The sequence below is a fragment of the Danaus plexippus genome, chromosome 31 (assembly GCF_018135715.1).
Source record: "Danaus plexippus chromosome 31, MEX_DaPlex, whole genome shotgun sequence".
NCBI lineage: Eukaryota > Metazoa > Arthropoda > Insecta > Lepidoptera > Nymphalidae > Danaus > Danaus plexippus.
The window spans coordinates 1288220-1301790 of record NC_083558.1 but is presented as its reverse complement, the minus strand read 5'-3'; the positions used below and the strand labels follow the sequence as shown (position 1 = coordinate 1301790).

At 34.1% G+C, this 13571-nt stretch overlaps 2 protein-coding genes across 6 annotated transcripts in view; one reads left to right on the top strand and one right to left on the bottom strand.

The window, feature by feature from the left end:
• The window catches only part of LOC116778382 (leishmanolysin-like peptidase), a 50559-nt gene that overhangs the window by 14839 nt on the left and 22149 nt on the right, over positions 1-13571 (top strand). For all 4 annotated transcript variants that reach the window (XM_061525746.1, XM_061525747.1, XM_061525745.1 and 1 more), the window contains exons 2-4: positions 7987-8087; positions 11385-11415; positions 11971-12053. In XM_061525746.1, coding sequence (XP_061381730.1) covers positions 7987-8087; positions 11385-11415; positions 11971-12053 — 215 coding nt within the window. The remainder of the gene's footprint in view (positions 1-7986; positions 8088-11384; positions 11416-11970; positions 12054-13571) is intronic.
• Positions 3495-7359, bottom strand: LOC116778264 (uncharacterized). Of its 2 annotated transcripts, none has more exons than XM_061525751.1 (3): positions 7234-7359; positions 4846-4968; positions 3495-4208 (listed from the first exon to the last, which is right to left on the bottom strand). In XM_061525751.1, exons 1-3 carry the CDS (start codon positions 7289-7291, stop codon positions 3529-3531), a joined length of 861 nt encoding a protein of 286 aa, XP_061381735.1. In that variant the 5' UTR covers positions 7292-7359; the 3' UTR covers positions 3495-3528. The 2 variants fall into 2 exon arrangements, with proteins under 2 accessions (XP_061381735.1, XP_032528099.2); XM_032672208.2 differs by lacking the exon at positions 7234-7359 and adding an exon at positions 5447-5518.

Sequence of the window (13571 nt, the reverse complement as noted above, 5' to 3'; positions counted from 1 at the left end):
AGAAGTTGTTAGGAGATTCTGGGAAGCGCCTTCCGATCTCGAAGGTTTCCCTGGATATTAATTCAAATCATCACACCCTGACATTTACTCAGGTCATTGTCATTGCTTAAGTCAAAGTTCAGTTGCAAGTCGCAATATACCGTCGGATAACTATAGGCAATTCCATACATTATATACACGGATTGTATATGTGTAATGTATGTCTGTTTGTTACGTGACACGTCCGGACATCTGAACAGATTTTTATGTAGTTTAGTGTAATTTATAGGGCAACGATAAGGACAAGGAGTATTCCTTAACTCCATGGATATCAACGTAGGTTCATCAGGAGCTAGCTCTCATCATTCCATGGGTTCACCGTGCTGGTGCCGGGTCCATCGGTGCAGGGAGAGGAGCTTCAACAATGCCTGGGACTTGCGACCCAGGTGGAGGTTTAAGGGTCCTACCTGACGCGTTAAACGCTCACCTCCACCGTCCAAACTCTACATATATATTAGATTACTGGGTTAATACATATTCAAATAAATAATTAGTTAACACATATATATTTTTTAATGACAAACGCTTAAATTGCCGAAACTTTATTAAGATAGATCGCTTGTCTTACTATAAGTTATATTTATACCTACATACTGACAGTTTGAAAGTTATAAATAATTAAATATTTGTAATTTTATAGCTACGTTGTTTTGTGCTCAACTAATCAATACAAAATGCTGGAGGTGTTTTTGATTGTTGGAGTTTTGGACATCATTAGGGTAGGTGGGTAGGATCATGATCAGTTCTGAACAACCACCCTGGACTTACGATACGGCCTTGATATAGATCAATACAAATTAATAACTCATCATCATCATCATCAGCCTATCGGAGCCCACTGCTGAGCAAGGCCTCTTCTCACATGGAGTAGGTTAGAGCATTAATCACCAGGCTCGCTGAAAGCGGATTGGCTGTTTCGTACTTATTATAAGTCCAGGTTCCTCGAAAGGTTTATATATATATACTATATAATATATATACATGTTATTCTTATGTTATTCTAGATAAAACAATTGGTCTAATTTATTACTTGTATATAAGGAAGCTACATTTCTTAATACATTTTAATTACTTTAAGTACATAGAGCGAAGTTCATGGTTGGTCTTGTTAGGACTTAAATTACATATTATATGTGTAACGTAAGGCTATGTCCAGATACAACTATCCAATGTATTGGGAGATAAAAAAAATACTTTTAATAGAACTAATAAGTGTTAAAATATTCACATATTAACGTGGAATCTAACGCGATCAAGGTTTATATTGAGATGAATTGTATAAAGATATTATTTATGTAAATACATCGATCCGTGAACACTCCTCAATGTGTGTGTCGTCACTGAATGTTAAACATCACACACACTACCGCGACTCACACACACATATAATACATTGATCCGTGAACACTCCTCAATGTGTGTGTCGTCACTGAATGTTAAACATCACACACGCTACCGCGACTCACACACACATATAATACATTGATCCGTGAACACTCCTCAATGTGTGTGTCGTCACTGAATGTTAAACATCACACACACTACCACGACTCACACACACATATAATACATCGATCCGTGAACACTACTCAATGTGTGTGTCGTCACTGAACGTTAAACATCACACGCGCTACCACGACTCATACACACATATAATACATCGATCCGTGAACATTCCTCAAAGTGTGTGTCGTCACTGAATGTTAAACATCACACACGCTACCACGACTCACACACACATATAATACATCGATCCGTGAACACTCCTCAATGTGTGTGTCGTCACTGAACGTTAAACATCACACGCACTACCACGACTCATACACACATATAATACATCGATCCGTGAACATTCCTCAAAGTGTGTGTCGTCACTGAATGTTAAACATCACACACGCTACCACGACTCACACACACATATAATACATCGATCCGTGAACACTCCTCAATGTGTGTGTCGTCACTGAATGTTAAACATCACACGCACTACCACGACTCACACACACATATAATACATCGATCCGTGAACACTCCTCAATGTGTGTGTCGTCACTGAATGTTAAACATCACACACACTACCACGACTCACACACACATATAATACATCGATCCGTGAACACTACTCAATGTGTGTGTCGTCACTGAACGTTAAACATCACACGCACTACCACGACTCATACACACATATAATACATCGATCCGTGAACATTCCTCAAAGTGTGTGTCGTCACTGAATGTTAAACATCACACACGCTACCACGACTCACACACACATATAATACATCGATCCGTGAACACTCCTCAATGTGTGTGTCGTCACTGAATGTTAAACATCACACGCACTACCACGACTCACACACACATATAATACATCGATCCGTGAACACTCCTCAATGTGTGTGTCGTCACTGAATGTTAAACATCACACACACTACCACGACTCACACACACATATAATACATCGATTCGTGAACACTCCTCAATGTGTGTGTCGTCACTGAATGTTAAACATCATACACACTACCATGACCTGTGTTATATTATACTACACAGAACCTCTTTTTGCGACGTCGGCTAAACCCATTCGACACTGTTTCGTCAGTCGCAAACAATTTCCCGATATTCACAAAACATTCGCCGGATATGTAGTAAGTGTTGGAAATAACCGTGGGAATTGTAACAAGTTCACATTAAATTGCAGACTTAAAAAATGTTTCTGTGGTACCAGTTCATGTCGCCACACCCGCCGCGTGAACAGAGATGAGCGGAGATGTGTGTAATGTTAAGATAACAGTCACCTACGTCGCGGGCTTTTCATTTTGAAATAATCTACATACAGACAGCGCCATCTGTCGGGGTGATGTGCGAATCTAAACTATCTGGGAGACGCGAATGATGTACACAGATACACGACGCACATATGGGATAGGATAGATAGGATAGAATAGTTATCGGTAAATCAAATCTACGTTGTTTAACTGGAATTCATTGAAACATTATTTTGTTTAATGTTTTTTTTGTAGGGAAAAAATCTGTAAATCTGTTAATATAATGAAAGAGACTCTGTCGTGATATTTTGCATAGCTTTCCCCAATTGCACACAATTAAAGAATTGAGATTTCTCCTCAGTACAATTTTATAATCTTCCATCAAAGAAAAGTATTTAAATATTTCATTATTGATATTTAAACGGTTATTATTTTGGTTATAGCGAAAAAAGGAATAATTTTTTGTAACCCAAAAACTCTTGTTCTTAGTAATATATATTATTTAATAAATAAATTTAAAATGTACATTATTTTTTTTTCGCTAAGGATCTTTTTAAGATATGCTTAGTTAATTTTCCTTAACTTTTTTGTTTCGTGACCATTTATTTGCTAAAAAGTAAGTTAGTGTTAAGTATTCTAAATATCGGAATTATCAGTGAAAGTCTATAACCAAATAAAAATGGAAAATCCTTCGTGATGAATTTTATTATCTTCAAAGTATTCACATCAAGTACCCATCAGCTCTGTCCTTTTGACCCTCGTATTCCTGTTTCTTCTTGCCAGCCAGACGTAATATTCTGCTGACGAATGGATCAGCTTTCAGCGCCTTCCTAATTTCCGTTTCGTCGATGACAGTAACAACAGCTTTTTGCTTCTTTGTTGTCGTCTTTGGTTTAATAGTTTTAGCATTCACTGATGACTGTCGTTTCTCGACAGATTCTAGTATGTCGTCAAAGTATGTTCTAGCAATTTTTTTCTTTTTTTCTTCTCTTAACAGAAGACTGTTTGCAATCCTCTCTATTAACTTATTCTGTTTTGTCAGCACTTCGAATATCCTTTGGTCCCTGTCAGCGAAGTTATCTTCTACCATATTGCGCCGTCTTAAATAATCTTCATCCGAAACTTGATGGTATTTGCTGTTTAAATCTATGAACGGGAAATCAAATTTTCGCGTAGATAAATACGTCCGTCTCTTCCTCATTGTGAAGTCATCCAGACTCTTCTTTATTTTTGAACTATCCCCTTTAATTTGCACCAATTGTGTGTGTGAACTTCTCTCTCTTGGGATACCTATTTGGTGACCTAGGTCTAGGGGTACATACATAGGACTATCAGGATTTCTCTTAAACAATTGATGTCCGAGCATATTATTTTTCATGTCCAAATTCATAGTTGCATTACCTGGGGATGTGGTTTTAAGGAATTAATTTAATTGCATAATACAGACCGCTTCAGTGTCTGAAATAACTTTAAAACAAGCCGCCAACTAACATAGTTCTTTTAGATATGAGACATTTTTTTTTTGTTGTAGAACCATCTGTCATTATATAAATTTATTTATATAATGAGTAACTTACAATTTCTTTGAAGAAATCTTTTGCGTTTATTCTTTATAGGAAAATAGATTTGGTAAGTTATAACTACAAAGACTACAAGAAGTATATATATATCTAGTAAAGTTTTTGTTTCTTTTAAGGTAATTAAACAATGTATTTAACTCTTCAGCACCCTTATTAACATTCATAAGATGTTAATCAATTTTTTATATATAATCTATACTAGTTCTTGACAGCGACGTCACCCGTGTTAACTTCAGAACTGGAAACGTGAAGCTGAACCGACGAAGCGAGTTCATTCTTAGAGGCAATTAATATAGGGATATAGGAATTTAATTTTTTTTTTCAATCGAACGTGATGAAAATCCAATATCCGTCTCCTGGTTGTTAGCTATCTACCCACGAATTTTAATCCAAATCTGTTTAGCCGTTCTTGTGTTGTAAATAGTGTAACTAGCACTATATATATATATATAGCGTACCATTTTGCAAACGCTGCAAGTCCGTTGCGTTGATGTATGTAATAAACAAATTGTTGGCTGTTGTTTGTCTGTCCGTAGTCTCGTGCAGGTCTATTTTAAGCATCACTTCGCCCCCGACTCCACCTGGAATTTAATGTTCATAACATTATTCGCGTATACTAATAACCTTGGGCCACCAAAATTTATTAACAACAGCTGTTTTTCAGCTGGATGTGTGATGTTTAGCTTCCAGGTCTTGCAGCGGTTACGGTGAATGTAGAAAAAACGCTTCAATCGAATCATTTTGCTCATAACAATGATATATCCTTTGAGAATATTCGATAACAGGTACATTTTGTCGTAAAACTGTTTCCCTCTTAAACAACTTATTCTTATTGGCATCGGAAACTCAGTTATCAGCGAAAGTCCCATCAAGGTCTTTCAGCTTTTTAAAATCGGAGAGAAGAATTCGATTATGATAATACTAATGGTATAAAAATATTGAGAAAATTATGTACTTTTGCATACAAGTATATTATATATATATAGTTAGTTTAGACTAATCAATTCGCATACCAATATAAATAAATTTCTTACCATCTGGCTCGCAAATTATACTCACAGAAAAACGCTATAACACGCAGCAGTTTGGCAAAAAGCATTTTATTACATTTTTTATGGCGTCGTAAGAATAATGAAGATATTATATATATATACTCTGTTGTTCATACTATGCTTGGTAAAGGTCTCACATTGAAGTATTTTTTTTAAACCTCGCAAATGATTATTCAGTAATTTATGTGTCTTATTATGAATACTATAGAATATGTCTATAGTTATTTTCTCATGACAAATCTACGGCAAACATTATAATATATATATATATTGTAGAATGAATCTCATAGTCTAAGCATGTATTGATTGGAAATTAGTAGTTGTGAAAGGTCATCACGCATAAGTACTTGCACACGGATCTGCCTGTATATCCGACATATATATATAACCTTTATTATAAACGTAATAGTATTGCGTTTATATGCTAGCCTTAGTATGTGTTAACGTCGCTAACTTCTGTACCGACAGTTTAATCGTTTTCATTTGTTTAATACTTTTTTTACATAGAAAATGTAGTTTTTCTTTATTTAATTTGAAATTATCTTTATTCAGTTTGAAACCTATAATCTTAGTTTGCTATATAATCTATCTCATTAATAGAAACGTCATCTAAAAGGAATCAGTATTTTTCGAGATCATTCCACATTTATGGAATGATAAAATACATAACCTCCTTTCTGTAGTCGGTTAAATACAATAATTATATATATCACATCCGTTCCTTGCAAAGTTCTTGAGTTATGTTTCCGTATATTTTATTATGTTTTTCCATACAAATAGATTATACTAATTAATAGCGAGCGTTCGTTACGGTCGTTTTGTTGTGTAGACGGGCGTTAAAATAACCGCTCGTTTGGAACTCTATATTGCTGAAGTTAGCTTTTGTTTTGAAAGATAATTTAATTAATTAATTTTTATATATATATTTATATATTATAATACAGGATTGTATGCAAAAACTCAACACTTCAAGTGCTTTACTTATCTCCTAATATCTAACCGTCGGTGTGTAGGTTGACAAATTAAACTCTTACTAAGGACAGTCTTGGATCGCGTGTTCATTTATCTCAATTGAGGGTATCTTCATGTTTATTGAACATGATATTTTCCTGGTGATCTCATAAGCTTGGAATATTTAACAGAATTTGCTACAACACTTGGTGGTAAGTTAGTAAGTTTGAGTTTCAAATTCACCTATATATATATCCTGTTAACAATTGTTATATACTTATATATTTGTACTATATTTATTATATATATACATATCATTGTGCGACTGAATAATTATTTATAATGTGTAAGTGTATTGTTATTGTGTTTTTTTTCATCCGAACGTCTGACGCAAGCGATTGTTATGCAAGCGATTTTTCATTTTCTATCAGAACAATGAAACTACGTACATTTGATATTATATATATATATATATAATATCAAATGTATATGTTTATAGGATCTAGCTTCGTTATTTTACTATACTACATTATACAACACGTTTTCATTGTCGACTGTAACCCTTATCAAAGACGAGATGCAAGTGTCTGTCAGTTTGTCTTGTTATTTGTCACCTACCGCCAACGATTTCTTAATTTTTTCTCTAACTGCTCTGGATGCAAGAATATAGAGCAATAGAATACAGATACAGTATCTCGAGGTCCTGTGGTGTGGTCACGGACATGGGATTTTATATTTCTGATGAAAAGGTCCCAGGCGTCGGATACATTCCAGCCATCGCCTCTATTAACATTCTGATGTTTTTTAATTTCAATAGCCTCGCGGATTAACCTCAGTATATACCTGCCTTCACGAGAGAAGGTCTGTGGTTTATCAAACCGAATGTAGTGGCCTGGTCCATTGCGTGTACACAAACCGCTGACTTCAACGAGACGTGTTCTTTAACCCTTGTAGCGATGCTCCTCTTTGTCTGTCCAATGTTTGACATAGTCCTCCACAAAAGGATTGTAAAGGATTGGTACTCTTAGTAGGCATCAAGAATTGGCTCACTTTTTATGTGGTTTGTAAAAAGTCTTGGTCGTAACCTTCTTCAAGATGTTGCTTATTCTATCTGTAACTCACTTCACATATGATAATATCGCTGGCTGTCGCTCAACTGTCAGTTGCTCCAACTGGTTCTTGCGATGCTGGCGAACCAAGGGCAGGTTGTTGGCGGTGAGAGCATGTTTTACACCCTGCAGCTCGGCCTCTAGACGATCAGCATCACAAAGATTTTGCGCTCTTCGAAACATTCATTATCTAACTAGTGTGGAGGTGTTGAAAGAAATTCTTTTAGAGGGTAGATAACTACTATTTGACTTTTATAGTATTGGTATAGTTATTGAAGGTAGTCAAGACGTCGGTTATAAATTCAAAAATAATTAGTATATAACAATAAGTATGTATGTTTGTTACGCGATAATTCCATAACTATTTGACTGGTTTGTATAAATATTCATATTTATGTAACTTGAAAGTTTTACAGATAGTCCTTTTTAATTAAACTCGTACATATAAAATGTTTATCAATGTTAATAATACATGTGTTGTCTCCAGGTTGTACGCGGCGTTCACATCGAACCAGCACACGTCGTTAAGAAGCGTAGCATAGACCAACCCTTAAGGATAAGCATATTTTATGATCACTCCGTATATAGGTGAGTTGCTACGTACATATAAGGTATAAAGAAATTTATTTCTCATAAGAATTTACATTCACTTACAATGAGATACAATGAACATTTGCAAACAAAATAGTTTTAACATCTGGGCCATTGGATATGAAAGGCTTCCTTAATTTATTATAGCGAGAATATTAAATGATTTTTGAGTGTGACTTTAAACATCTCTATACTATCACATAGTTTTTTATCGTCTGGTAGTTTGTTGAACAGCTGTGCTCAAACAAACAATATTGTTTTTTACCACAATTAGTTCGTACATTATCAATGTGAAGTTTATATTTATTCCTTAAATTCGTAATATGCGATCTCACAGATCCTTATCTCTGGTTGAATGGGACCTGATTTAATTTTTTTGATTAGTATGTGAATAGCTGTGATATATTCATTATTTTTGTTTCATTATAAAGTTGTGTCGTTGGAGTCAAATAGCAATATTTATAAAGAGTTTTGTATTATCTTATTTTGCGTATACATTTATACATTCCGTCTGAATGAATATTATTGATGAGGCTTTGAAAATTTCTGCTGTTTATTTTGTATGTAAAATTTCGTAATGAAAGTTTTATTCTTCTTCTTCTGTCTGAGATCGGAAATTGTTGGGGAGAAATGTAAAATTTGCTATATCTTAATGTCATACTAATCACATGGAATTGCAGTATTGTCTTGTCTTTCTCGTTTGTACGAACAACAGTACTTGAAAGTTTAATCAAAATCGGTAAATAATTTTTATCTGAAAAACATCAACAACGATAGCTTACCATTCTTTAGAATCTATAGTAATATGAAGTAACGTGATGCAGGCGATAGATGGCGCTGACGGCTGGTTCACGTACATATTACTTCAAACACACGCTATTTATTTCCTTTTAACAGAACATAGGAAAATCAACAGAAGTCGCGATCGCAAACTAGTCATAATTATGTATTAAAAAAATAAGTAAATAAAATAAAAACGTAGTAATTATATTTTTATATAATTAAAATTAGGGAAATCTTAAAAAAATCGTATTAAAAACGAATGATTTTTAACGTAGGTTTTCGGTAACATTGTTTGAAATAAGTCATCCTTACACACAGTTTCCATTGACAATACACGTCTGTACTACCATGAGAGATGTATTAAAGGAAAACTGCCGGTTTTCAGTTTTGCGATGGTAACTAGTTCTAAGGATGATATGAGTAACTTGTCCATTAACGGCTAGACCGATTTCAATATTACTTTCGTTGTTGTCTCTCTTATTGTTTGGAGAATGTTCTTATGAAACAAAAAGTCAACAGTTAAGAGGACACTATAAAATTTAAGAAAAATTTACTATTTACTATTAGAAACTTTTTTTTTAATATACTTTTTTTGCTGAGTATATTTAAAATAGCTGTCACTTGTTCGGATGAATCGCTTTGCTCTAGGTGCTGGTGGAAATATATGTGTATGTATATTTTGTTGTTCTAGATTCTAGTAAAAATTTAACTGGAATCTTATTTAATAATAATAATAATTAAACAAACGAGTTTACACCATTCTACAAACTCCTTCGTGTCCTCCGCTCAGTGCTCGAGATTATAACTCGTCGGGCAAATAAAAATATTGACATCGGCAGAATATTCCACGATCCCAGTGCGAATGAAGCCGTAGCATAAAAAACATTCCACGTTGCATTATTCCGTTGTTTTAATTACAGTTATATATAGGCTTTATTATAAACCGCGAGCTGTGGTTTGATACTAACTTAACCCGTACCGAGCGTTTTTGTTACGTTGGAAAAATGCGTTGCTGCCTACCCTCTTGGCTTGGGATGGTTATATGGGGCTCCCAGCAAGCATGTTTAGCTTTACTTGTCTGTCGATTTACCCACAATAATATTACGGTTACCCTCCGGAATTTCGCAATCGCGATGACCTAACGGAGCGTTCCGGGGAAACAAAGACGCTCTCAACTCCTTACCTAGGCATGTCTGAATGATGTTTTTGACACGACAAGGTCTGTAGGTCCACTAGTAAATATAGTATTTAGTACTAATTCGTTATTTTCAAACAGGTAACGTCAGCGTAGACATTACTAATGTCATTTCAGTACGTTCCATGATGTTTCAGAATGAAACTTCAATTCTCCCCAACGTCCTCGTATTTCTCGAAGGTTCTATATTCGTCAGCGGTCCGCACTCACTGACCTGTCCCGTCGCGCGTCCACACGTCTTATCTATACCGACATCCAAACATAGTTCTGTTCTCCTTTAAACTAGTCTCTGATTTCGTTTGAATTTTAACAATAACTATGAACACCAGTAAGGTTTTATACTAACTAACGACAGCCACGAGTTCTTGTTACGTCGCATCCGTCATTAATTCTGACAGCGCCGATGTAGATGAGAATTACGTAACAAATTAGCTGTCTTACGACACACGTCACACTGTTCAGTTTGAGTCTAACGACGTGACTGCAATGCTAAATATAATATGAATTGCGAAAATTACGATCGTGCGTGAAATATTTTACGTTGTAACACCAGTTTAAACTTACTACACGTGTGTCGTCAAACTTAACGGACTGTTTCCATTTATTTATCAATACCATGGGACAGGATTTAGGAATGATTTAATTAAAAAAGTTTTTATGTATGCTTAGTACAAGTTTGCATTATCACGTACATACAATGAGTTTCACGTTTCTTATTTGATAACCTACGTTGATATGTGAGGAGATTTATGAACGAAATACTGCGAACGCTCCGTACGTAGTTTCGATGTACACTTGGGGTACGCGTGATGTTTGATAGTTTCAAACGCGTTGCTATAGCTAATTAACAAAATGTATTAAAGTATGAAATCTTATGCTAAAAAAAAAAACTTAATTTATATATATATATATATATATATATATAGAATATTAAATTAAACATTATTATTATTAAACATTAAATTAATTAAAAAAAAGCTATTTTCAATACCTTGTTTTTCCACATTATATTATTTGGTGGCAATATTAATTTACGTAGTTCTAATCACGAGATGGGGGATTTTCCAAAATGGCGGACTACTTTTTTTTGCCACATCCATATGGACGTAAAATGAAAAGTGATATGTTTTTAATATATTTTGTTATCACAACGCTATAAATGAAATTAGGTTACTGATGTTTGCTGGCTTTGTCTACTTTGGGAGTAGCCGAGTTTGCTATTCTACCAAAAAGTTAAAAATGACAAAAAATTATAACATATTGCGCAGGAAATGATGGCCTAAGTATTTAACTCACTCCAAGTCTTTTTTTTTCAGGTTAGAACCAGAAAAATTCGTTGTCATAAACGTAAGTATGCTTGCTACTTCATTAAATAATCACTTAACTTACAGACCTACAGTTACAAGGCTTTACACGACACGCAATCTGAGGTGTCTGTGTGATATCAGTGACACGGTGTCTGATAAATAATAAATAAACAGTGACGAAACCTCTCATCATTCCATGGATTCACCGTGCGGGTGCCGGGTCCATGCAGGGAGAGGAGCTTCAACAGTGCCTGGGACTTGACCCAGGTGTAGGTTTAAGGGTCCTATCAGACGCGTTTAACGCTCACCTCCACCGTCCAAGCTCCTCTCTATATCTACTACTATAATTACGAAACTTTGCGTTTTGTTATTTAATAACACAGAAGCTGATGGATCGATTTAAGATTTTTGTTTGAAATATAAAAAGTTTATTATTTGTTTCTAAGCAAGTCTATTTTTTACGGAAACACTTATGTTGAGGCCAAGTCAAGTTATTAATTATTTATAATCTGTTGAGATTTATTATTCTTGTTATATTATGGGCCTTTAGCTTAATATTTCAATGGCTGTGCCTAAAAAGGTTATCCTCTTACAGAACACTATACTCCCAGAGGCGGTGAAGTTTTGGGAGAGCGCCCTGAAAGTGAGAAAAACCGGGGGACCAATTATACTTAACAGGTGAGTGGAAGGAAGTAGAAGAGGTATGCTGACAGGTGTTCCAGAACCTGGTGATGGTCGCTAGATCTCTGGACCCAAACGGTTGACCTGGAAAACCTTGGGTATTTTTGCGGAAGTAGACGTATTTTAGTTCGTGGTTTAAAAATCTTTACAATAAATGAATATTCAGAATAACATAAATACAATAGAAGCTAAAAGTCCATAGAAAAAATATAGAACTACTTTTCCTTATTACAAGCAACTGATTAATTACAGAATTTAAAACAAAAAATAATCGCACAATAAAAAGTATAAAAGTAAAAGTATTTTTTAAATAATAAAATCCGCGTAGTATATCCGAATAATACTAGTCTCGTTTAAATGAATAGAACTCGCGAAAATTTACAAAAAAAAAAAAAACACTACGCGGACGAAGTCATTGGCAGAAGGTTGTGCAGAATCAGTCCAACGAGAAGAGATAAATCAAACCCGTGTAAACACGTAGATATAAACATGTCTCTCGTTTTCAAACAAACGCAATAACGGAGAGGCGTTTATTGTTTACGATATAAATAGTCCCGTTTGTTATTCGAAGAGAATGTTTTCACAAGAGATTGCTCTGGAACGATAATTAAATTTATAAAATATTATACATCTGCTTTTAGGTTTAAATAATTTGTATATAAACGGCTGGACCGATTTCGATGACGCTTTGATTGGACTTTAGTCGAATTATAGGAATACCGACGATATATATATATAAATACATAAAAACTTTATATTTATGTATAAGTAAATAAATAGTATAAAATATAAATAAATTCACGCACACACACACACACATATATATAAATATATATATATGTTGGAAGAAAAATTTAAAACACTGTTAAATAGAAACAAATATTTAATACAGTAAAAATAAATTATTTTTTTCCTTATCATAGGCTTATATATTATTATTATGTAAAAAAATGTCAGACTACCCTAATATATATATAATTAAAAGGCCATTAACGTTAATAGCAAATAGACCTTGTATTTTACACTGAAAGCAGCACACTGACTTGACGCCTTAATGAATTTAGGGTTGAAAAAAAATCGACTTTTTTTTTAACGATAAAAGTTTGATAATTGCTTCCAAAATGTCACAATGGCCGTTAAAAGGCGAGCAAAGCAACGTTATATCAACATTATTTATGATCGCTTACAATATTTCTTTCTGACGAAGAACTTCATTGGAATAAAATATAGTATATATATATATTTCAGTATGTATTTAATTGTAAAATTAAAAATTTACTACGCACTTAACAAAGTAAACAATAAAAAGCCTTATTTGAATTTCATTATATAATTAATTTATACAAAAAAAAATTACCGTACAGATGGCTATATCAACCAGCTGTTGTGGCCTTGCCGCCGCTCTAACCACTGAACCATCGGGTCTATAGATTGGAGATTATTTTACAAAAAAAAAACTTAAATACCTATGTATGATATTAGTTTACATTAAACTTATATGAGAAAATAATTTAT